This window comes from Chiroxiphia lanceolata, chromosome 14, assembly GCF_009829145.1.
Source record: "Chiroxiphia lanceolata isolate bChiLan1 chromosome 14, bChiLan1.pri, whole genome shotgun sequence".
Classification (NCBI taxonomy): Eukaryota; Metazoa; Chordata; class Aves; order Passeriformes; family Pipridae; genus Chiroxiphia; species Chiroxiphia lanceolata.
In genome coordinates this window covers 1640270-1666485 of record NC_045650.1, presented here as the reverse complement: position 1 = coordinate 1666485, position 26216 = coordinate 1640270, and the positions used below count along the sequence as shown (strand labels likewise).

At 44.7% G+C, this 26216-nt stretch overlaps 1 protein-coding gene across 1 annotated transcript in view; it reads right to left on the bottom strand.

Annotated features, from left to right (window-relative positions):
* The window catches only part of AMOT (angiomotin), a 62616-nt gene that overhangs the window by 31425 nt on the left and 4975 nt on the right, over window positions 1-26216 (bottom strand). The window contains 2 exon segments of the mRNA XM_032702272.1: window positions 1851-2769; window positions 5238-5403. Of these exon segments, the coding sequence (XP_032558163.1) occupies window positions 1851-2722 (872 nt within the window). The 5' untranslated portion in view covers window positions 2723-2769; window positions 5238-5403.

Below are 26216 nucleotides of genomic sequence, written 5' to 3'. Positions count from 1 at the left end.
TGAATCCCGATAAACACCGAGCTGCAGCACAGGAAAGCTGAAGACTGCAAAGGCACCCCTCGTGCGAGGCAAACTCTCTCCCCAAAGCTGTATGCCTTTAAAATCCCCACACCGTCACCCAGCTGCACCTTTAGTAACACAGAAGGTTTCTTGTCTGAGTTTCTCTTAGAGTGTGTGGGAGAGGGAGGGGAATAGAGGACTCGTTCCCTTCCTTTGCTACGCTGCTCTGTAATTTATGGATTAGTCTTGCAATTGTTCTACTTCAGCATTTGCTTGCAAAGGAAACCTCTTCTCTGTGCAGCTATTTAGGTTAAAAAGTAACCTCATTAGATTCCCAATGCTTTGAAGACAAATTTCAGTTGCTTCCCCTACTGGAAACCTTGCCAGCTGAACCTTTCTCCTCCCCCCGCTCCCCCCCACCATGTTCTTTCAAAGCAGCCAGGATCCATCCAATACAGACAAAAATCACCCTGTCTAGAGGAGCTGACTATTGGCGTGTTTTCAAATACCTCTCCCTTAAACGGCAAGCAGGCTAAGTCTCACTTTCACTGCATATATATTTGGAGTATTTCTGAAGCATAACCATCGAGGATCTGTTTCCCTGTCCTGTGTGACAGAGGTTTGAGGCCTTTGAATTTTCAAAAACATTTACAACAAGCCGCTACAATCATTACCCCCCCTAAACCCTTTACTTCCCCTTTTCCTGGCCTCTTTATTATTTATTTAGCCAGATCAAAGGGCCTTTTCATCAGGCTTGTATGCTGCTGAAGTCATTTCAGATCACAAACAATGGTGGACAAACTCTGAAAATAGCTCCTCGTAGGACCAGGAAGATTCTGAGCAGATTCAAATTCCGCAAAGCTCAGAATCTGCTCCCAGATACTGACGGGTTTCTTCATCATGCTCCCCTCAGAACACAACACAATATCTGCAAACACAAACCCACAGAGACCTCACCATTTACTTATTGCAGCAATGCCATCCTGTTGCTCCTTTGTATTAGCCTTTTAGCTTCAAAATGAGCCCAAAATCATTACACCAAATCCCACCTGGTCTTGGACAGAGATGGGATGGGATGGAAACAGGTAAAGTAAAGTAAAGCTGGGGTTTAAGCCCACCGTAAGAAAACTTCATCTTCCCCCACACGGACATCAGAGTTTGACTCAAGCCAAGTCCAGCTCCTTATCTAGAGCGAACCAGAAGAGGCTGAGACTTCAAATGAGGCAAGGAAAATGAGCAAAAGCTAAACAAGCAGGTCTGGGATGAGGTACTGAGCACACTCCATTTTCCACTCCTACACTTCAGTCCACTGAAGACAAAATTTGAAAAACTCTACAGGAAGCTCAGGTGATTTCTGTTACCTGCACCTTTATCGCTTTCATTCACTTTCTCCTTTCCTATGTGATGAAGTTTTTAAAAAATCTTTTGTCTGGACAGACATATGTAAACAACAGCTTAAGTCTTGCAGTAACTAACTGCAAGTTTCTACAATGAATCACACCATCACTTTGGTTTTCATAGCAAAGCTTTTGTAAGGCTCTGGAGCCTCAGCATTAAACTTCTCCATGCCATAAAATCAAGCTAGCTTGTTTTGAGGGGGTTTTTTGGGGGTTTTGTTTAGTTGGGTTTTTTTCATTTGTTTGTTTTTTTGGTTTTTTTTAATAAAAAATAGTCAGTCCTCTCTAGTCAACAACTGAACCAACAGTCCTTCCAGTCAGTCTGTGGATGAACACAACATGTCATCTCCCACAATAAAGATAGGATCTTTGCTGAAAAAAACCCTGCTTCAGGAGTGAGTTTTATACTGTCTTTCCCTATGTGGCTGTCATGGAATTTAAGATCTTGCTTACCTGACTGACCCATACTCAGGGGGGTGCTGATACCTCATCATAGGCCCATCAGCTCTTCCCTGCTGGCTCATGCGATGGTCACTATAGAAATGTCCCGAGTCCTGAGGTTTGCAGTTCATAGACGGGGTGGACACATTTTTGTACGGATACTCGGGAGGAGGACCCCGCTGCTCCATTCCTTTCATGCTGGGCTGGGAAGGGGGCTGCACCGAGTTCTTGTAGAACTCATTGGAGCCAGAATTTTTATAAGGGTCGCTGGACTGCTGAGGAGAAAGTGGAGAGAGGGGGGAGAGCGGCGCGCTCGTGACCGGCGCGTGGGCCTTGACCCCGCTGGTGGCCAAGGACAGCTGCATCAACCTCTCGCTCAGCGAGCGCACGTGCCCTTGCTTGAGGTCCTTCAGTCCTTCATCCTGGTGGACCTTCCCCGGGCTCACCCGCTGGACCGTGGGCCGCCCCTCAGTCCTCATCTTTTGGTTGGTGACCCCCGTTACATAGAAGGCTGCCCCGACGCTGGCGTGAGGCTGACCCCGGAAATACTGGGACTGGACTTTGGCTTCCTCGTAGGTCGGGAGATCCTCGCTGTTCTGGAGCCGTGGGGAGAGCTGCTTCTCCATGATGCTGTTGTCCACCTGTATCTCCTGGCCCTGGGGCTCCTGACGGGCAGCATGAGTCACAAGCTGGTGGTCCTGGGAGCTCAGCCCTTCGTTCTGAGATGCTGGACTCCCGGTGCTGCTGAAAGGGGGGGCATTCCCTGTGGCCTGCTGGTGTAAGGCAAGAAGGTTACGGTTGTCATTTGGGTTTCCGTATCGGAGTTGCTCCTGCAGCAGGCGCTGTAAAACTGTCGTAGCTGCTTGCTCTTCTGAATTCCTCATCTCAAACTCTGGTGCCTTTTGGGTGGAATGTAAAAGCTGCCCTTGACCTAAGGGAAGGAGACACGGTTATTAGTGCCTGGGTGGATCAAGCAAGAGATATTTAAGAGCGATGGCTCGAAATACAGAAAAGAAGCAGGTTCGATTACCAAAGGTTCCCACAACAATGGGAATCATTAAGGTCCTAAGAACGACTTGCATGCCAGGGGGCAAAGCCTCAGAAAGGTGATGAACGGTGACTAGCAAGTTTATAGGCAAATCGATCAACTGGGAGCTGTAGGGATGCATGCCAAATACCTCAGACAGCATCTCGGGCAAAAAGGAGGCCTGGAATTCACAGGATGATGGCAAAAATGCCTGAGACCTGTTCGCTTTACTCTTAGAGCTGCCAGTGGTGAAACATACTTCCCATATTTGCAGGCTGACAAGCATTAAAGGGTGAAATCAGCAATTCATCAGTTTTAAGGGTGTCATGGTTTGAAATTGGCCCCCCCTTGAGAGTTCGGGGGGCTCAAGGGTGATTGGGTGCCAGGGCAGTGTTCCCTGGAGAGCCAGTCACTGTCCATGTTGTTCACTTCTGCTCAAAATCATATATCACAGCCCCGGAAGCTGTTGGCAGTCTTGGTGTTCTGCTGTTGGTGTATGTCTGCTGCATGCAGGTGTAGGAGGCCAGGGGCTGGCTGGGCTCCTTCCCTCCCCCCGGGGTGGGGGAGAGGGGAGCCCTGCAGCCCCCCCAACTCTGCCTGGGCCGGAGTTGGAGGCAGCATTTGGAGTGTGTGCTGTGAAGGAAGAGATTCACAGCACCGGAGGTAAGAAGAGAGGCAGGCTCTGCAGCCAAGCCCTCTCTCCCCCCTCCTTTCTGCAGTGAAGCTGTAGAGGGGCACTTTTCCTTTCCCTCCACTGTAAGCGGAGGAGAGGCTCAGCATTGAAGCTGAGCCAAGAGATGGGCTGGAGGAGGAGGCTCGGCGCTTGGGAGAAGAATCCCAGGTGAAACTGGAGACGGGCCAAGAGCTCGGGGGTTGCCCTGCAGAAGCCGACCTGGGGCAGCCGAAAACTGACTCGGAGGATGCTTGATAAGCTCAACTACACTGCAGCAGCCTACGAACCGAGGTATGAGATCGAGAGATCACACAGCAGAAATGACACAGGATAGAGGAGAAAGGACTCAAAGCTATCTTCTTGGACTTCATGAGGAGGAAAAACTGCAACAAACAGCTGGAGCTTGGTGGGGGGGGAGCGTTCGGGCCCAGAACACTCCCACAAGGGAAAGACTGCATTACATATCAGCCTTGAAAGGGCTGCTTCTGGACTAAAGTTAAGGGGAGGAGCTTAAAAGACTGATAGAAATGTAAAAATATATATATATATATATAGTTGCTTTTAGTTTGTACAGTATATTTATTTGTGTAAATAAATGTATATACTTCCCCTTCCCCTATAGAAGCCTCTGGCCTGAAAGTTTCTCTCCGGTGTTGAGATAAATTGTGGGAAGGGGTGAGGGGAGGCCTGGAAATTAGATTTTAGATTTCTAATGTGGCTCAAACTGCTACAAAGGGAAAGAAAAAGAAAAAAAGAGAGGCCCTTTGAGATAGCATATGGTTCAAAGGAAGTAAAAAAATCTCTTTGCTTAGATCGTTTAAAGCAATTAATGAATACCTCGTTAGCCAGCAGGTTCTCAGAGTTATGAAATGCCCAGAGTGAGATCAGCACCTATTCTCCCTGCTGCAGAAAACACCACGCACGGTGCAAGTGAGGACTCGGCAACTTCCTGCTGCACAAAGGCAAATAAATCCTCACCCATCTAAATATCTCAGCGGAATGCATGCAAATGCAAGGGCAGGAAAGAGAGTTGTCTGATCTAAGGAACAGAAAAAGACCTCCGAGTGGCAGGGAAAACCACTGTGTCCAAATGAGAGAAACACAAAGAGCCAGTGTCAAGCCACATCCTAAGCACAGATTAAGCCAGTGACCAACAGGGATTACATTTCAGTCAGTCTCCCAGTGGACCCAGGAATTGGTCATGGAAAGTCAAGCCCATTGGTATTGCGTGAGCTGAAATATCAAAAATTAACAATACCTCTGAGACATCTAACTGAAAGCAGAGCTACTTTTGAGCTAGAGCAGCTCAGAATAGAGGGTATGCCTCACTTGTGGGCTAAACTGTGGCTCTGCCCTGACAGCAGAACACATGTTGGTATTCTAGCACTTTATTTTGACACCTTTTTCCTATATAACATTGTCCCTTGGCAAAAGGTAACTTGCTTCCAACAAATTCCGTGGCAGAATCAGGAATGCACTGCAGGAGTCAACACCTGAAGGTTCTGCTTTGTTCTGCATCTCCACAGCCACCCCCTGAAACACAAGGACTCAAATACAGAGACAAAAGCCTTCTACAAATATTAAGGAAGAGAAAGTTAAAATCCACCTTGTTCCGGGCTGTCTCACCAAGCTAGGAGGAGTTCAGGCCCTGTCACCTGGCCTGGAACATGACTCTTCTGAAGTCTGAAGAGGCACATACCTATGTCCTTCACCTGGAGTTCCCTGGTAAGGAGAAGCAGTTCTGCCACATGGGGAGACACACTCAGCCTTCCTTGTCCAAGTCCAAAATTTCCACTCAGGGATGGCTTCAGGCTCCTCTTCAGTAGGCCAGATCACTTGATACTCTCCTCCCTTCCAAAATAATTCTGAGGAAAGCATTGAAAACATCATTTTAATTAGCAGATGAGACCCTACAAATAATAAACCTTGGCCCATATTTCAGATTTTCCTTTTGTAGCTTCTTGTTTTCTCCCAGAGCCCAATAATTTTGATCCCTTTAGGATGAATGAATCCCCCTGTCCCTAGCAATCTACTCCAGCTGCTGCTTTAATCATGACCATTTCTGCTCCAAGATTAAACGTTGCCAAGTAATGCTCTGTCCCATCTGTGCCTCCAAGTGAAACAGTGATTAAAACCCGCTAATTCTTTAACTCCATTGTTTTATTTTTTGCTCAGAATGAAAGCTGCAACACAGATGAGGATGCCCTGTGCTTATGGCTCCTTTGCCTGTGGTGCTGTGCATTTCAAACTGTATCAGCAGAAATGCCTTGATGAACCATGGATAGTGAAATACTTCATAAACTTCAACACTCTGTGTCTCAGAAATGACTGTGAGAATGATCAGTATACGAATATCAGCTTTATTTTACAGACTGGGAATGTGAGGAGAGGAAAAGGACACAGGGTTTATGCCAGAAATATAATGCAGAGTACAGCTCTAATTCCCAAAACATTCTTTAATTACGTGACTTTTTCAGAATATGAAGCAGTAAAGAAACTTTAACCATTGAGTGGAAAATCAGGAGAACATAACAAAATGTGTATTTAGGTGTGTTATTCAAGCAGTTAAATCTACTACTGAAGGTGTCCTAAAGGAAAAGGCAAATAATGCAAAAGAAGAGAAAGATACTTGTGCACTCAGTGTGTTCATACTTAAAGGGAAGGCAATGAAAACACAACTTAAAACTCTTCGTTGATATGTATAATTTAACCTAATTTCCTGGAATGTTGCAAAAAATAAAATGAACAGATGTAGTGAAGGAATGCAGACATGGATACTTCTGTCTCTGACTTATTATAGCACACATCCACACCCAACGAAAATTATCTCAGATCTGCAAGTTAAATACTTGAGGTGTCAACAGCAATTTCAAGGCACATGAACAATATCTAAGGAGAGAACAAGGCAGTGTTGTGTGGTGTGGTACTTCAAGATGGTGGTTGAAAAAAAAGAGCTAATGTCAAATTCTTAACTGGTGACTTAGTTCAAGAGGGATATATTGAAAACAGCTGCCAGCAAATATGCAGTAAAGAACCTTTAAGCCAGGCATTAAGATAGCAGATAACTAGAGCAATTTCCAACCTCTTTCCCAGTGTTACACAACTGAAGTTAGGGATTCCTCATCCCCCTCACACCAGGATCATCACTGACTCTTCTTTTTTTTTTTTATTTCTTTTAAACCAAGCTGCCCTGAGCAACCCTTTTTATTAGAGCATAAAAAGGCTTTTATTATGCAATATGATGCTGCCTTTCTACCCAAAGATTTCTTTTGTCTCAACTGGAAAAATCTAAGCGGGTGGGGGAGTGTTATTTATTTTTTTAATACGAAGATACAACCCAGCTTGAGATTCTGCCTCTCTGCCTTACAGATTTTCTCAACAGACAAATCCAATCTGGGCATGTTTAACTCCTTCAAATGCTCAAGGAACCATTTCACACACAGAGCTTCACTCCTCAGCACTACCAGCTTATCCTGCTGAGCCGATGAAGGGAGGCCCCAGTTCACACTGAAAACATTTGCTGGAACTGAATACTACCAATTTTAATGTGGATGTACCTGGAATCAGCCTGGAAATCCAAGACAAAAGGTGGACTGAGATACACTATAACAATATTCTGGCTAACAAATACCGACTAATAGCATTAAGGCTATTTTTTCCAGTTTTATCCCATTATGTTTAATTAACAAAGAAAATCTTGTGCAACTAACTTGGGTGGCAGTATTCCTGGAATCTGCTTTCTGAGCAAGCTGGAAACTCCTGGCAGAACCAGTGATTTAACTTTTCTATTAACAAAACACAAAAAAGAACAGTACAAGCGATGCTGGAGCCCATGTGTTATTTATTTGGACCCAAACTCAATTTGTGTTAGGCTCTTCCAGCAATTTCAGTTTGCAGTGTGCCAAAGATGGAAATTAGTGAAATGCACTGGAAAGGTTGTTACGACAGACCTGGAAGGAAATTGGAAAGGTTCTGTAGACATTTTAAACAGACACATTTGGGAGGTTAGTCTAAATCTATTATGAAGGACAGGGCTGAAATCAGACTTCCAACAACTCTGCCAAACTGTACTGGCTTATGGATTAGATGGTGCACTCCCCATAGCCAAAAAGTCTAGAAACACCTTGCTTTTGCAGTGGAAAATTCAGGTTTAGATCAATTCTAACCCAAGGAACCACTGTGAGATTTCCCAGGAAGAACCAATTTCGCAATTTGCTCCGAGCATCGCAGTTCTATCGTCTGACACCGCATTCTAACCTCTGGTCTGAAATTATCCGTGGTAACTTGAGGAAAAAGCTCTTGAGGAAACATCAGAACCTAGAGCTGGTAGAACTAACAAAGGAACTGCAAATAGTGTTTCACCAGGCTGAGATCAAGAACGGGCACAAAAGGGGAGGTAGTATGGGTACTATTTAAGGAAGAAAAGCCTCATATTTGTAAGGCTTTGTGTAAAAACCCAGTAGCTGAGGCTTCTGTCCTAAAGATCATGTAATTATGCACAGGAACCTTGCCAGTCCCTCATGAGAAAGAAAGATTAATGAAGAATTAAAAATGATAATACTGCCAGGCTGTAGGGAATCAAAGCAGCACATTTCTGTACAGCATGCAAATATTTTTCAGCATTATAAAAATAAACAAGCTTAGACAAGTGAGCGACTCACCACTGTTTGATGAGTGCCTCTAATGCTATAGCTCAATTAACCTGCATGGAGCAATAATAACCTCACAAGCACAGAGAAAGATCTTTCTTTAGCTTGTGAAACTAAGAGGAATGCAAGAGTCCCTGTGAGGACAGCCTGTGCATACTTGCCCAGAATTACTGCTTAGCCAAGGAGCTAATTATCTTATGCATCAGGTGGGACAAGAACAGGTTCACCACCTCAATAGGGCTGGAGGACAGTTAAGCACTTTCAGTTTTACTCCTAAATTTTGAGTCACTCATACACAAAACAATCCAGTTACAGACTTCAAACTCCAGCAGCAAATTTTGCAAAGTAATTCTGTGTTTTTCTTAGAAGACGTGCATGTGATACTGTTTGTCCTGGTTGGCAACAGGTGATGGGATGTTATCAGCTAGATGAAGTCTGAGGTGGGTTTTTTAGGTGCAGAGTTATCTTCAGACATACCTGCACACTATAATAGAGGAGGGGAACACGAAACAGAGATAGCACAGAAAGGACTGGCTGTGAGGTCCCCAGGCAATTGCAGGGACCAGCTCCCATGCTGAGTCACCCCCTGGTTAATGGGAACACGCTGTTGCTCCATGGCCCACGCAAACCCCAGCAGGCTGATCGCCTGATCCTGCAAAATTCACTTAACCTCAGTGTCTCCAAGACCACTGGAAACAACATGGCTATTCTGCACACACATTCACTTTGAAGTGGCTGGGAGCACCAGACTCCCAAGGGCGAGGTCCCAAATTATTTAATGAATAGTGCAGGTTATCACTGAATGCTCTTTACTTCATTTAAGTCCTACCCAAGGAGGAGGAAGGGAGAGAATACTCACAAGGATAGTCCTTGGGAATAAAGGTCCCCAATGTCTGGCACCAACACCCAAACCTGCCAGGCAGCACACAACAAACCCCAGTGTTGTGAGAGTATTTTAGCACCTGCTCCTAACCAGGAGGAGGTTTCAGATCCCAACCATAAACATCTCCTCAGCTTCCATTCAACTGTCCCATCCCTGCTTGCCCTGATCTGCTGCCTCGGGCTCAGGTGATCTCAGAGGGTGGCACTGAGCAGGTGCATGGAGCAGTGCCAACATTATTCATCTTCATACCAGAAGGCCAGAGTCACTGGGCAAACAAGAAAAACTTCCTTCTTTTAACGAAAAACAAGAACAATGTCACCCGGAGGGGGACAAATAATATGCATACCCATTACATTAGATCATGGGGTAACTGTAGAGAGAGGCCACCACAATACCCGAAGACTGATCACAATTCTAACAACTCTCTGGGCCAAACAGAGTCCACCTGAGCAAGGACTAGAACTGCCTCAACAACAGCCACTAGTCCTTCTCCTCAAACACTCATGGCACTGGGATCTGGGCACAGAACAGCACAAGAAAGCCTGACAGACCTAAAGAAAAGGTAGCAAGTTGCTCAGCCTAGACTGAGAAAAATAAGTCAAGACATCAACATAGAAAGACTCTCCCTAAATAACATTTCTGAGGAAAAAACTGAAAAGACCTTACTTGACCTTTGAGTTACTGCTCCCTCACTAAAAAGTATCAATTTCTTCACAGGGAAGTTCCTATAATCTTCAGCAACATAATTTAGGTTTCATATTACAAAGGGAGGAAAAAAAAAAGAGAAGAATAAACATTTACAAAGCCCGGTATAAATAGGAATGTGTCATGGCTCTTAAGTATTTTGAGAAGAATGCTATGGAATTTCAAGTTCCTCCATAAAATTTTAAAAGTCACAGGGGCAGGAGGATTTATTCTGAATATACCAGTCCTAATAGCCAAACCAGTCCAGCTGTTCTTATTGGGAATATTTCTACAGGAACACATCAGTTATTTAAGCTCTTGTGCAGAGCTACCTAACACTACTCACACACCTGCAGAGACACAACCCTTTAGGGGCAGGTACTGGAATTTCTGCATCATTAATGAAACACAAATTCCAGCACAGGCAATGGGAGCTCTGCTACCAACTCCAGAAAGGCCCAGATCTCACCTTTCAGATGTCTTCTTGCTAAAACCAGCTCCCGCTTACAAAGGTTGAGTCACACTAGCTCTCATTTCAGAGTGCTGCCTCCCAGAGCAAGGAAGATCCACCTCCTTTGAACTTTCCAGATCTCCAGTTATTATCCCTGTAGAACTGGGGAACTGCTGCAAACCCAAGCTGCAATTTTGATTCAACATCAAGTTTAGTTTTGTCTCCCCGAATGCTCCGTGCCCTGCTGCTGCTGGCGCTCCGGCAGCACCCCACTCCTGTCTCAGCAGCCCCTGTCCCACAAGTATCCCAGCTATGCCTCAGCACCATTTTCATTGCATTGTGTGGTTTCTCCATTCCTTCCCTGATTTAGTCCAGGCCTCTCCTCAGGGCTCTCAGATAATGAAAACCATGTGAGAGTAAAATGTAATCTTCAAACACACAAACCAGTTTCATGTGCATTATCTGAAGGGAGCAAAATGTTGACAGTGCATCATTTGTCCCTACTGATAGGATCAGGCTCTTTTAATTGCTGCTGAGATTAAAAAAAAAAAAGAAAAAGATTGGAATCACCATCTATATTAAAAATAAAGTCAAAATTCAAACCTAAAAGCTTAAGTAGTCCTGAAAACAACCCAGATACGATCCCCAAACAGATATATCCATTTTATACTACCTTAAGGGAGCTTTTTCGCATATGTCAGTTGTGACATACTGAAAATTTATATATTAAGTTGACATAAATAAAAACCTCAGGTGGAGAAGGATGTGGAGAAGAAAACAATGACTATGGCCTAACTTTAGAATTGAATTTTCTGGCTTTTTCTAGCAATACCACAATTTGAACTATTCTCTTCTTATTTCACAAAAGAGTTTCACAGAATTTAACAGGACCAGTCACAGAATCCAGAACACAGGTAGGCAGGGCCCCTCCTTTTTGTTAAAGGGCTGGGTTTTTTTCCTTTATAAAAACAAACAGTTAAAATACAGGTACCTTATCAGTTGTCAGGTACCTTATCAGTCAGTCAGCCCAACAGAGTTGGTAATGCTCTTTCTGAGATGCTGTGGCTCAAGGAAGGGTACAAACCTATTGCAGTATTGGTATAGCCCAGTTCCACAAAGTGATCTCAATGGGTGCCATGGATCAGCAAGATGAATTACAGTGAAACCCAACAGAAGATCCAGAGCACCAAATTTTTAGAAAGTGACGATATTATAAAAGTGGTTTTAGGGTTGTTCTTTTATCGTAACCACCTGGGGGTTTCATGTGCACCTTGTAAAAAACCTTTAATTACTCGTAAGATGATTAATTGAGCCTCACCACCACACTGGGAGGAAGATATTAGTGCATCCATTTTAGCACAGCAATGACTGGCTAACTCCTGGCCTACATTTATGTTTTTTGTTGCCACAACTATGTCACTGAGGGAATTGATTTCTTTCAATGTAACTCTTCCAACAACCACTGCAAAGCAGATGCAGTTACAGTAGGAAATAATTGGTTTTAGGTGTATTGCTTAGGAAACCTTGTGTAAACCATCCCAGCACAACCTCTTCCTTGCTGATAGAAACTTCATCGCCAGTTTTCTGTAATAACTGCAACAGTGAGTACAGATCCTGCCTAAGTGGTTTGGATCAAGGATGTTGGCACCCCAGACCTTGTGCAAGCAGGAGACAGGGGAACCTTCTGAATGTTTTCTACAGCTGGAGAAGATACTTCTGCCAGGTCTCCCTAGTAGCTGCAGAAAACACAGTTAAAGATTTAGAGGTATGCAGTATTCCCTCCTGAGCAAACGACCCTGGCCGAAGGCACAGAGCCCACAGGTAACACGTGGCCCCTGGGGCACAAAGCCAGTGTGACTACCCTGAGCTGCATTCCACCACTGGAGATTGCTCCATGCAAACATCCCTTCAAAATCCACCTGAGCAGCACGGGATGGGGCCAGTGGTCTCTCACACAGTTTCTGTTGCCAGCCCTACTTCCCCAAATCAGAAAGATACTGGTCTTTCACCAGGTGGTAAATCCACTCTTCCCTCCGGGGGTGCTAAGATTTTTCTATTATTTTTTCTTTTTTTACAGAAGATTCAAATGTTCCAAACCCAATCCCAACTTGACAACAGCAAAAGCTGCTTTTTTCCATGTAACTCTGGAGTGCTCTTTTCTGCCTGCTCCCCATGGCCCTGATCTTATCCAAAGGAAGGATGGGACAGGCTACATAATTGCTCTCAGTCTCTTCAACCTTCATCATTCTACAGTAAAATGACTTGCAAATTTGTTCTTACCCAATAAGAATATCAGCACTCAGCGGGGATGATTTCAGAAAATTACCTATTCCTAATCCCTTGTGTACCTCCACAGGCTATCCCAGGATCCCAGACTGGTTTGGGTTGGAAGGGACCTCAAAGCCTGTCTTGTTCCAACCCCCCACCATGGGCAGGGATGCCATGTCCCACTGGTTTTAAGTTCTGTCTCTCCAGAAATACCAAGGAGGTTTCAACTTTGTTTTGTTTCAAAAAGACAATGGGAAAACTAGGAAGATATGTTTTTCCACCCTGTTTTTCCCAAGCCCCACAACAAGACAGGCTAGCCCTAGTATGAAGCAATCAAATTTGTTTCAGCTGAACACAGAACCACCCAAATTACAACAGCAGGAAAAGTCCACCAAACCCTGATGGGAACAAAGTCACTGAAATGTGGAATTACTTTCCTTGATGGTTACAGTAACTAATCCTAAGAGAATAAGTAATTCTTTTAAAAAACAAGTTGTGTAGAGACACAAAACATTTTAAAGCAAACAAATATTACTGTGATACAACTCTTAGACAAGGTCTTACAAATGCTAATTAATTCACTAAACAAAATCCTAAATTAGCTTAATTCATAAACATTCTTATAAGGGAACTGCTCAACAACATCTTGGTCTACAATCAGACACTGTAAGTGCTTTGCTAATACAAACAGGCCTTTAAAAACCAATTTTATTAGATCAGTGAAATTTTTTATCACTTAAAAAAAATCTGGTTCTATATTGAAACCAATACTGATGAACCTTATATAGCCCAAAAGTAGTTACCATGGAAAGTGACCAAATACTTTTTCAAACTCCCGAAGAATTTCAGATATTTAGTATTTTAAAAAATCCAAAAGTTTATTTTAAGCTTAGACACAACCAAACTAGACAACAGTCATTCTCAGAGAGGATGAGAAAGTAAAAAAACAAGTGTGAATGGTAGCATTTATGTCTGAAGCCCTTCTTCAGGACCAAGAATGCAGACTGCATGCCAGAAAAACAGGAGACGACTGAGCCACTAGGAACAGGAGGGAGCCCTCACTTTCCCAGTGCCAGCCAAGCAATATGGGAGCTGCTCACAACAAGGAATGACACATCCAACAACCACCAGGAGAGATGACCAGTGCTCATGACCCCCAGGCACCACAGGAGACTCCAACACATGTTCTTCCTTCCCTTAGGATGAGCACCTCACATTAACCTCCCTACTCTACTAAGGCAAGATTTTAAGGCTTTGAGAATTTTGTTTCCACAATCTTTTTATTTTGTTCTCAAGGGTTTTTTTGTTCATGACTTTTCCATTCCTAGTCATTCACCTATTCATTCCTCAGTCACTGATCTCCTGCTGACATCAAATGTCTGGTTTGCCCTGAATGGCCATTTATACACAGAATTTCAAATATATTCTTACATAAAAAATTACATCCAAGTGTCTATGTAAACATGAATTTCATCAATCCTGAAAAACTCCTTTCACTTACAGGCATAGTAGGCAAGTAAGACAAAGATTATATTGCAGATTTAAAAATTAATTGCTCCTAGAAGCAAGTTTAAACTATTATTCCCCAAAGCTGTTGAGATTTTTTTTCTGTCTTGAAGATTACATTTCAAGGCTACTCTGGAGAGCCAAGTAATATGCAAGACCTGGGTATTTGCTGACTTTAGAGTTCTCCATACAGTCCATTACTTTTACATGGATACAATTTCAGCATCAGATCTGTCCAAAGCATGAAGCAAATACTTTTGCAAAAGCTGAAGGCACGGCCATAGCACAGAGGCTGCAGCGTGCAATCCTTCCTGTGGCCAGCACTGCATTCCAGAGCTGCTTGGGAATACACTCTCTCCTGTGTAAAAGGGTTTAACAACTGAGGAGCTCCTGCAGCCACACTGGACTCACAGGGCAGCCATGTGCCTGCTCCTTCATAAAAGACAATGATTTAGGTCCACAGCATGGTGATGGTGCCACAGACACGGGCACGTGCAGCCAGGGAGGATGAGGCACAAGAGTAGGTGCAAGTCTAACCAAGAAAGTAACTACTCATCAGAAAGTGAGAGAAGCAAAGAAGTCCTGAAAGCAAGGAGCTTACAGAAATGGGTTGTGGCCCAGATTCAACACAACAGACTAAATCACTTTGACAAATCCTCTAGTGCTTCCTGAAACTGTATAACCCCAGTAACAGGCAATTTGGAACACTTCTATGAAGAACTAAGAGATCCAAGTCCTCTCTTGTATTTCGGGGGACAGAAAAGGAGAAAGAGAGCCTTGAACCTTTTTGCCAATCACCAAGAATGGCTGTTCTCACACTATTACAAACATTTGGTCTCCATGGAAGGAGAATACCTAGCAGCAAACATTGGCAACCAAGGACATTCCACTCCCATTATATTGTCCCCAATAACAAGGAGAAAAAAAATCCATAAGGCTGTTTTGATTAGGAACCCTTTGAGAGGACTTCCTCAGAAGTGAGTGTCTGAAAATACCTTGAAAGATGGGAATGTGCAACAACAGTCAGATGGGGGAAAAGAGGCATCTTACTTTATTCTGAAAGCATTTACACTTCAGCCCAAAGTGGGAACACCTATTAATCCATGAACCTTTTTGCCAAGAACAAGGTCATTGTTTTCTTTTTAATTCAGAACAGAACCTAACACACAGCATATTCTGCATCTTATCCTTTACAGGTGTTTGGAGCCAGGTTTTAGTTCAATACATACTCTGAACGTGTCAGAACTTTCTTATTGGGCTTTGTCTTCCCAGCAGGGTACAGCTCTGCATCTATTTAAAAGCCATCAGTAAGAATGAAGCAAGAACTGCACAACGGAGTTCTGCCCCATGAGGGGTATGAACAGACAAATTCATTCACAGCTATAAGTATTTATACTTTAAAATGATCTTGGACTGTTGCTAAATCTAGAATTAAAGACCTATCTTTGTGTATACATTTATACAGCAACAACCTAATCTTACATCAGATTTTGCTCCATGTTAAGAAAATAAAGCTTTAATGAGCTCAAATTTTACTTGAGCTGTTCATTCATTGCAGTGACAGTGAGCCCCAGCATAGAGCAAGGCATCATTGTGCTGGGCCCTATAAAGAATTAAATAGTGCAAATCGTTCCATTAAAAAAAAAAAAACAAAAAAAAACAAAAAAAAAAAACAACCCCACACAAAAAAAACCCAAAACAAAACAAAACAAAACAAAAAAAACCACAAAAAATCCAAACCAAACAAAAAACCAACAAAACCCAAACACATTACACTTAACTGAAGACTAAAGGAAGGGAGAGAAGTGGGAGAAGCATTTATGCTTTGAGGACTTGGGGATTGCAAATTCTCAATTTCACTGTCACGGTTAGGAAAATGTGGCAGTAAAGCAATGCAACCTTATCTCTAAATAAACAAAAAGAGTGGTCAGTCTGCTGATGCAAGACAGACTAAAGAGAACAAGAGAACTATTAAACTATCTCCACTTCTGGGATTCTGGCTATTCTTTTGCAAAGTGAATGGCTTATGCTAATCAGGATGCATCTGAAATGCATCATTCAAGCCTTCTTGTACAAATATAGTTCTTATTTATCCCAAAAGATCCCCACCAGCTGGCCATGTTTGCATACAATGTTAAACCCAACCTCAAGAGCCCGTGCATTATGAGTCATTTTACACTTAAAAACATTAGTTCCCTTCACTGTTCTTGAAGACAGTGTATCCCATGAGGGGATTTTCAGTGGAATTCAACAATAATATACTATGTTACCATCCAACCTCCTCCAGCACAAAGAAGTTACAAGTTTTCTGCTGTTTGATGGGTTTTATTCTCCTAACAGTGCTTTTTCTACAGAACATCTTTGGGGAAGGGACAAAAGGATTTGCACCAATCCCTTCTATATGAGTCAAATATTTATGCTATGCCCTCTTGAAGCACTTTCATCTAGTAACCTGTGGAATGTGATCTCCTGACCTTAACACTCAAGCACATCTAAATCAGCTGCCCTTTGAGCTGTATTACAGACTGCAGAGAATTTTTATACATTTGTACTCCAGCCATATGAAAACCTTGTGGTCCAGCTGTAGCATTCTCTGCTACAAAGCTTTAGTCCACAGTGGCCTGAGCGTGCTTCAGGAAAGAGGAACCCTTCGGTTCTCCCACATCTGTGGCAGGATCTCATGGTGTGTGTCACCATGCACAGGCAGAGTGGTGAACCACCCTCTCGGTACATTAACCAGCCTGCACAATTGAAATAAGTGTCATGGCAAGCCAGGCCCCAGTGCTGAGGTGCCAGCACCACTCCAATCCCATGTCCCACTACATGACCCGTTTTGCCCACTCCCACTCCCAGCTTCCTTTCTGCCTCCAGCCTCCTCCCCAGGGCAGGCAGTGCTGCCTGCAAAACATCTCCAGAATCAGAAAGACAAAGAGCTTGGGAGAAGGCCAGGCATCCCCTTTCCTCCATCTGTAAATCCCTCACTTTCCTCAAGAAAAAGAAATTATTCTGTGTTGTGTTTGGGGCTTCCAGGAATGTTTTAAGGAGAGGGGTTACGTTGCATGTAAGTGTCCTGGAAGTAAAAGAGAGGGAGACCAAGTGTCCCAGATGAATCTGCATCTTCAACCATGGGACAAATTTTTCCAGGGTCAGCTCATGACCCTATTTCCCTTGAGGAGCAGTCACTGAGGTAACCCTGGTGAAAGTCTGACCCAAAGATTTAACAGGGTCACGGTCCTGATGGTAGGGTTCATGTTTTCATATCAGCCCTGAAAACCAACCTGATGCTGCCCATCACTCACACAGGAGCAGCACAAGGGTGCAGGGAAAGCTCGAGAATATGGTTCTTGTGTTCCCACCCAGATCTGGTAGAAAAGTTCAGTCCACAGAAGGAGTCAAGGGTGGCAGAAAAAAGTGAGACGGCAGCCAAAACCTACACCGTGTCCTCTGCCCCGGGATGGACAGCGGAGAGTCACCTGCCCCAGTCCCCTCATGCTGCACCTCAGCAGAGACTGAGTCCTCTGAAGGTCTGGCAGCTCAGAGCATGCTGACTTGTTGCCTCTCCTCTAAGGCAGGAACAGGACACCTTTTCCACTTTCTTTTCCCACAGAAATCCCTCCACAGAAGGGGAAAAAAAAACCGAAAGAGGAATGAGGACCAGGACCAGGATAGACTACAGTGTAGCATTTCCTGTATCATCCACAGGAAAAACCCAGCAGTGGGGAAGAGCTTGATGTTAAGGCTGGTTTCACCACGTGAACAGGCAGTTCCTCCTGCTGGGGGATGCTGTGTGTTTCCACAGGGAACAATGTAATCCTCCCTGACACAAGGAGTCCTACTACCAGCCACACAAAATTCCACCGGTCCTTTCCTTGCAGGAAAGGTTCATAGTGCTGAAACTCCGGCCTTTGGGAAGGGGGTATGCGGTTACAGAGCTGGGGGAGAAGGAAAACGACACAATCACAGTAGTATTATCAGTTGTAAACGAGGACACTTCCAGCACTTGGCCCCTACAGAAAGGAGTATTCTGCGAAATATGTTTCCCTGCACGGAGACTGGGCCTTCATCCAGTTATTATGTGCATGTCTCCACTGCATTTTCAGTCTTACTTTGAAAAAAAATCTCAAAACAGAGGAAACATCTCCTCATACTCTCTCTGCACAATGCCAAGCGTGTTCCTAGCCATGTTCAATAATCTGTTAAGGCAGGTTAATTATAGATCCAACACTTTTACACCTTGTGACACAGTAGTAAAGCACTTAATGTAAAACAAATTCCAGTGTGAAACAAGAAATGCCAAACAATTGTGGCAGCCCTGTTTGCATGTGTGATATGTAAAGGCACATACGTGCTCCTCCGTGAAGCACAACAAGCAAAGACAATCTCAACACGTGGATTACAAGCACAATGATTGTGATTATTTTCTCCAACAAAAAGAGCACCACAAGAAACGCAGCTGCTTTCAAACACAGCCTGACACAAAACCACTTCAGCGACTTCCACCGAGTTTTACTCGATCCAGTTACACTCAAGTACATCCCTATTGATTTGGCAATTAACTACCAGTGGTAGTGGACAAGTGTAATTTTTTTTCTTGCAAGAATTTTGCAAGTTGAAAAGTAAACTTTACAGGAAAGAGAAGTGATGGGCAAAAGCTGACAGAGGAGAGCCAATCTAACTCCCAGGTTCAGGCTGATGAATGAATGCAGAGTCCCTTGTGCTGTGCATGTCTCTTACCTACTGATCTGCTGAAGACAAAAGGGTTTTCTTCTTTTCAGAAACTGGACACTTGTAGCTCGTTGGGTCAGTCACACAAAGCTTCCCTGCTGCCAAAGGTATTCTTTTTCCCCTCGGGTTTTTGTTGTTGTTGTTTGGTTTTTTTACCCCAGAGAGTAAAGGGCAGAACAGTGGATTCAGCAGGGGCAAAGGGTGGAATTCGAGACTCAACAGGCTGGAGAACTGCAGAGCTCTCTCCAAAAGATGCTGTATTTCAAGGCGCTTTCATTTGCAAATCCTTCTTCATCCTCAGTGTCAATAAAAGTGGAGGAGGGGGAGTAAACTTTTTTTATCTGTAGAAATACACCGGGCTCCACAGAAAGGGGAATGTGATACGAACTGGATTTGTGGCTGGACTTTTTCTTTTATTAAAAATAAATATATTTTCAGACAGGAGACCGAGACAGAAGGGTAAAAATCCAATACGGTCAGCCGGGACCTGCCCGCGGTGCCTGGAAGGAGGAGAGCGGTACCTCGAGATCGGCGGAATAAACAAAAAGAAGGGCAGTCGTTGTCCCGGTGGCAGCGGCGCCCCTGGGCTGTCAGTGGCAGCGCGGCGCGGGGCTCCCGCGGCCCCGGCAGGGCAGGGCGGCCCAAGGCATCGCGGGCTCCGCTCGCTCCCTCCCCGGGTTACCTGTGCGCGGCGGGGCCGGGCTCACGGGCGGTGGCACGGACGGGACGGACCGGGCAGGGCAGGGCAGCTCAGCTCCTTCCGCTGCTCGGGCTCGGGGCCGCGGGACGCGCTCGGCGGGGCGGGCAGGAAGCGACCGCCGGGCCCGCCCCGCCCGCGGCACCGCCCCGCCCGCCGCTATTGTGTGCGGGCACGGAACCGCAGGGTCCTGAGCGGGGAGGGACGCGCGGGGATCAGCGAGTCCAGCCCCCGGCCCGGCACAGACACCCCAACAACCCCACCCTGTCCCTCAGAGCGTTGTCCAAACGCTCCTGGAGCTCTGGCAGCCTTGGGGCCGTGACCACTGCCCTGGGGAGCCTGGGCAGTGCCCAACCACCCTCTGGGGGAAAAACTTCTGTCTAATACCCAATTTAAACCTCCCCTGACACAGCTGCAGCCGTTCCTCAGGTCCTGTCACTGGTCACACAGAGCAGACACCGGAGCTGCCCCTCCACTGTCCCTCGGGAGGATGTTGTAGACCACAATGAGGTCTCCTCTCAGTCTCCTTCAGGCTGAACACACCAAGTGCCCTCAGCTGCTCCTCACAGGGCTTTCTCTCAAGGCCCTTCCCCATCTTCGTTGCCCTCCTTTGGGTGCTCTCGAATGGCATAGTATCTTTCTTACACTGTGGTGCCCAAAACTGCCCCAGTATTGCAGGTGAGGCCGTCCTAGTGCAGAGCAGAGCAGGACAATCCCCTCTCGCCCAGCAGCGATGCTGAGCCTGATGCCCCCCAAGACCACCCTGGTCCCTCCACAGAGCTGCCCCACCAGTGTCCCCACTGCTCCCTGAAGCTGCTGAGCGCTGTCCCTGCCCTGGGGAAGTGGCAGAGCTCCGGCCCAGCCTGAGTTTCAGCCGTGCTCCAGTCCCGGTGCTCCGCGGAGGGGCTGTAAGGGGGAGCATCCACAGAAGTCAGACCCAAGGTCTCACACCCGACCCACTGAGCCAGTGGAGTGAAACAGGTTTATACCAACGTACACTGGCCAAGGGGCTGACTCACCCACTTTTTCCTGGCCAAATGCTGAAAATAATTGAAAGTGCAGCAAGAACTGATCATGACTAACTGCACACAGGCAGAATATTAAAGGAGTTCCCCATATGTAATGTTCTGCTTAAAACCAAAATGTACATCACGGAATCTTCCAAGGCTCAGCTTATCCTAACAGGAATTATCCACAGACCTCTACCACCCTACCACAGCTGGATTGAATGGTCAGTGTGGGAAGAGTAGGTGGAAGAGACTTCATTTCTTTTCCCCAAATACAACCATGGTTTTGCTTTGTTTCAGCATTTTACCGCATAATAAAAGATGATGGCCACGCTCAGAGATATCTTCTGTCTAAGGCTTTAAAGCCTGGAATCACACTGTAGAATTTCAACTTCTAAAACAGCTTATCTTTAAATATGTCACAACCTTTAAAGCAAAGCATGTCTCTCCACTCAAAAGTCAGTAAAAGGACCCCAAAATGATTTAAAAAAAGAAAGACTTAAGCCAGTCTCCCTCTTTTAGATCTAACAGGAGTTGGGAATGACAGTAATACTGTCAGCTCTGCAGTGGAACCAGCCTCTGCATCAGAGAGGCAAAGCTCTTGCTCTGAAATGGGGTAAGCAACACCAACTTTTTCTTGCCCCATCCCTGTAATCAGGGCAAATCCCCAGCCTAAACAAAGCCGAGATAACAAACTGGTCCTTCAATTGGGACTTGTGTACAAACAATGGTACCCTGTCTTTCTCACAATCCACCTCCAGCTTTTGCATATAAAGCAGTAGAATCCTTCCCCAGTGAGGTCACTCCTGTCCTGAACTCAGGAGGAGAATGATCTCCCAGTGACAGCTTTCACTTGGCTCCTGGTCACTAACTTAGAATTTCAGGAAAGAGCGACACAAAAAAAATGAATGAAACTGTCACAGTGTGTCCACAGCTGATTCAATACATAGAGCATAACCATGCAAATATGAAGCCCATTAAGTAGTCCCAGTATGACAAGGTGTGGCTGTAAGATGCCACCAGTTTCCAAAAGTACTAAAAGTGAAAAAATTGGCCACATGTCAAATCCTTGCACTGTGAAATTCTGCCTTCATGTGAGGAGACATGACATGATTCAGCCATTTACCTTTTACTTGCTCTGTGCAAACGAATCCTTTCTGACATTCTCAACTCTTAACATTGAAAAGAAGCTCTGGACAAAAGTTCAGGAAGTCAAACTGCAGAAATCCCAAATGCAGAATATATATAAACATCTATTTTTTCGCCTCATAACCGACATTCATTCATTGGAACATTTCACTGGAACAAATGTAGAAACACACATGTAACCAGCTCATTGACATCCCGTAACGCTACAGTTTGAAAACGCCAAAGGAAAAGGGCAAGGCAGAAGGAGCTACTGAAGCACATATTTGCTTGGATGCTGTGGGGTAGAACTGTAAGGGAAATACACAGCTACAGCGAGTGGAAGAGTTAGAAAATGTGCCTCAGTCACACATCCTGTCTCCCTCCCACACGCTCAAAGAAAATATGGGAGCAAAGCGAGAAGGCAGAGTCATCGGGAAAGCACAACTCTTGCTTCACGCAGGCACTGGGAAGGGGTGAGCCTTGCCTGAGGCGTGTTAACCCCAGCTCCTCTGCCGCTGTTTATTCCAGGAGCACTGCTCGTGTTTAACCCACAGCTGGAGATACCAGCACTATCGAACTGCAAAAGAACAAAGCTGCACGAAATCCAAATTCTCTTCCTCACAATATTGTCCCGCTGTATCCTCCCTTCACCCAGCTCCCGCCCAGCGCAGTCCTCAGGAGCTCCAGCGCTCATCTGAGCGGCTGCCAGCAGAGGAAGTGAGTGGTTTCCACACACACATCACGCCACAATGTGGGAATTCAGGAAACAACACAAGAAAGGGGTTCCTAATAACTGTTCCAGAGTACTGGGGCCAATTTATGCAATCACACAAAGGTGACGGTAGTTGTGTCAGAAAGCACAGAAGATAAACTCCACAACGGCAACTACGTTCAAAGTAGGAAAATAAATCTTGGGCTTCGGAGCTGTTTGAATGACCGGGAATCGCTCCACCCACAATTTTTTAAGAGGTTGTCCTTCACATTCTTTAAAATTCCTCCATCTTAAACTTCCTCCCTCCAGGAATCACTGTAGCTCTGCTGCCCTTTGTCCCCAGCAGCTGGAGCTCAGGAAGCTGCTGATATTATCCCTCCTGTACAGACACCACCGCTCAGTCCGGCGCTCAGTCACTGGAGAGGGGCATAAATTAATTTCCATGGATCTCTGCTCTTGGGCCAGTTTAACAGAGCTTTTCTTCTTACACATAAAAGTAAACCCTTAGCAGGGCTCGGAAGTGCCGTTGTCTCTTGGGACCAGACAGTACATCCCCACCACCAACAAAGCTGGATGTTCTTTGCCCAGTCTGTAAACACACTGTTGGGTGAAATAAGGACCCTACTGTAAATAGACAGTAATGCAAGAAATAGTAAAAAAGAAAAAGAAGAGGAGCTGAATACGTTTACTATGTGAGCAGGAGCAAGGAACAGACATTTCTGAAAAGGGAGATTGTATTTCTTGTCACGGATGCAAAAGTCACAGAATGGTTTTGGTTGGAAGGGACCTTGCCATGGTCAGGGACACCTTCCAATAGACCAGGTTGCTCTAAGCCCCATCCAGCCTGGCCTTGAACACTTCAGGTCGGTTTGACAGATAGATTCATTAAAGAAAAAGAAGTGAACCAACACATTAGGGGATACAGACCAAAACGAGACTAAAACATTTCAAAACCTGGTAAGAAGCACAAGAAACAGGTGAAGAAAGTACCAAGGTATAGGAGTGGTTTGTCCAAAGTCAGTTCAGTCTGGACTTGGAGAGTCTCTGAGAGTCACAGGGCACAGACCCTGCCTTGCTGCCCACACATATAGTGAGCCTGGACCTGCAGCACTGCAGCTTTTGCTGCAGTTTTACCACCTGGTTTTAGCACTCAGCCTTCAGGGTGGTCATGGCCATTTCAGAGTCATATGCAGAAGATTTGGTGTTGCTGCTACATCCAGCCCTGAGCTGTAACAAAGCCTGAAGGACTCCCTCAGGTCCTGCCATTGGGTACAGCTGGAGACCAGCTGTGACTTCTGAAGAGAAACAGAATCCATCTGACAGACACAAGATTGAGGCATGAATTATATGTAAACCCAGTTATCATTCACCAAGATGGCAATGACAGGTATTCACAGACCAACAGCACCAGAAATTACTACCATGAAACTTGACATGCACAAAATCACTAGAAAAATTCTCCTTCTCAAAACACACAAGCAGGAATAATTACACACTATGTACTCCTCTGGCCTTCACTAAGTGATTGCTGTGTCTTTCTACACAAATGTATTATTTTGCCTATTCTATATAATCAAACTTTGATGACCACATAACTTCTCGGAGGGAAGTAACTGATACAGAAACTTTTGCACAGCCAACTTAATATCCTGTCTATATTGTGATTTACGTTGTAACACAGCTCCCGCTCATCTAAGGTTTTGCATGCTACTGCCTGTGAAGATTTTCAAAAGTATGTCAGCTTGGGAGGTACCTCTAATGGAGTGTAACTCAAGTGCAGCATGGTTCCTGGGAGAAGAAAGGGCCTGCACAGGAAGGGGCAGAAAAGGAACAGCTTACACAGTGAAATGCAATATAGAGGTCAGCAGTCTCATGTCACCCGTGAGGTGATTGATCAGGTACCACCTGTAAGGAGAATTATTCTAACTGCTGAACTCTGGCCCCTTTCTATGCAGAATTTCAGAAGAAAGACGTGTAACCAGGAGAGCGATAAACAACTGCCAACTATGAAAAAATAAACGTCTCAGCTTTGCCCTAAACACATTCACACCCCAGTGCCCTACAGCTAAATGTACTTGGGGCAAAATAAGGACAGCAGGGTTAGTCTGGACAAAGGGATTTCCCTCCAAGACACTATTCTTCTCCCAAAGAGAGTTCTGTAAGCCGTTAACTAATGTCTATTATATATTAACAACCTCGATGTAAAAAAGTTGACCATCTCCCTTGCTTACCTGCACTCCTGCCTCTCATGTCTCTTTAAAAAAATCTGCTGAAATGAATGAAAAGATTCCTTCAACGTCCAGTGGATTCAAATCAGAGTAAACCCTAAGAGTAAGACATGGAGGCCCTGGACTTCAACATAGCATTTGTTCGGCCTCAGTGACTAAAGAATGATGAAATTAGTCAAGAACGAGATGCACAGCAGGTTCTGCAGCAAAAAACAGACTTGATAATCCTGATATTGCAATGATCATAAAGACTGTGAGGGGACAACCATGGCTGATTTAAACCAAAAAGCCTAACCTCTTCCAAGTCTCCAGGCCTTGTAAGGGTGCAACTGTATTGATAAACACCATGGGGATGGGGGAGAGGGGGTGCTTTTTGATTTTAAGCTCTTGCAACTTCTTTTTAACGCTGATGTCAAGCAGACTCAGGACTGAGAAATGAAAGAGGCCCAACCAACAGTAATCTTTGGCTGGAAGCAAACTTCCATAGCCTGGGAAGTTTAAAGGTTTGGTCGCAGTGAAACACTGAGTGCCATACACATGCTAGAGCTCTACGAATTGTAGGAGCAGGACCATCTTCCCCCAGCACAGAGAAGCTGTACTAAAGAGTAAACAGCTTATTTTGAACATGAAATTAAAGAACAGAAATTAAAGGAGAAATAATTTTATGAACAAAAAAGGTCAACGCACTGGAACAAAATAGATTAATTTCTGTTAAATGACTGCTTCAAAAAGTGGCAATTAGAATTTTTCTGAACATAGTTAGTTGTGCTCCTAAAAACAATCCCGTAGTAAGCTACAAAACTATTGATAATTAGAGACAGCAAGGTATCAAGTTACAGGTAATTGATTAACATTTTGTTTTCACATAAATGAAAAACTAAAAATAGAATTATGGAACAAAGTCTGATTAGATTTTAGAATCGAATTCAGAAGCTACTGCCACATTCTTGAAGAGCCACAGCACTCTCTGCTGGTGATCTTTGTTCAACAGTTATTGAGAGAAAAATGAGGAATGAAAATGCATTATGTTCTCGATATGAAATGCCTTTTTTTTTTTTAATGGATGATTAATTAGATCTTGGAGCTAGATATGTTTTTGGAAACAACACAGTCATTACTAAGAACTGCACTTACTATGGGCAATCATCACTCACTGGAATAAATTTCACTGTCACAAATAAACATCTGATGTACATGCTTCTCTCAGCAGAAAGCACTTCTGTGGTGCTGTAGCACAAAGACAAGCTGGTGTGAGAAATTCTTATGATGCCAAATCCTTTGGCTCCACCCTGACTTTCCATCAATTTTAGAGTCATGCCAAGAAAAACAGCTCTCCTTAAAATTAAGTCCTAGTACAGTTCCAACATCTTCCCCGACAGGAGTCACAGTGGAAATGCTGCTGCTTTAATCAAAGCAAACCTGCTCCCAAACCTGTCTCTGTTCCACCCTTTGCCAGGAAGCTGGAAAGGCTTTGATTTCCTCTCCCCAGGATGCACCCAAGCCTTGTCCACACCTCTCCTGGATTACCTTACCACACCTGAGCCTGCACAGGGACAAACAGACCAGCAGCAACAAAATAAACCCGAGGCCAAGTACCCAGCTGACAGGTGTCCCAGTTCCCAAACTGCTGAGATCAGGGTAAAAACTGGCAAATTGAATCCGTGTGCAGCTCGTGGAAGTGTGGGAAACAAAAGAGACAATGTTAAGGACAGAGTATTCATTAGCAAAGGGCTTGAGTTT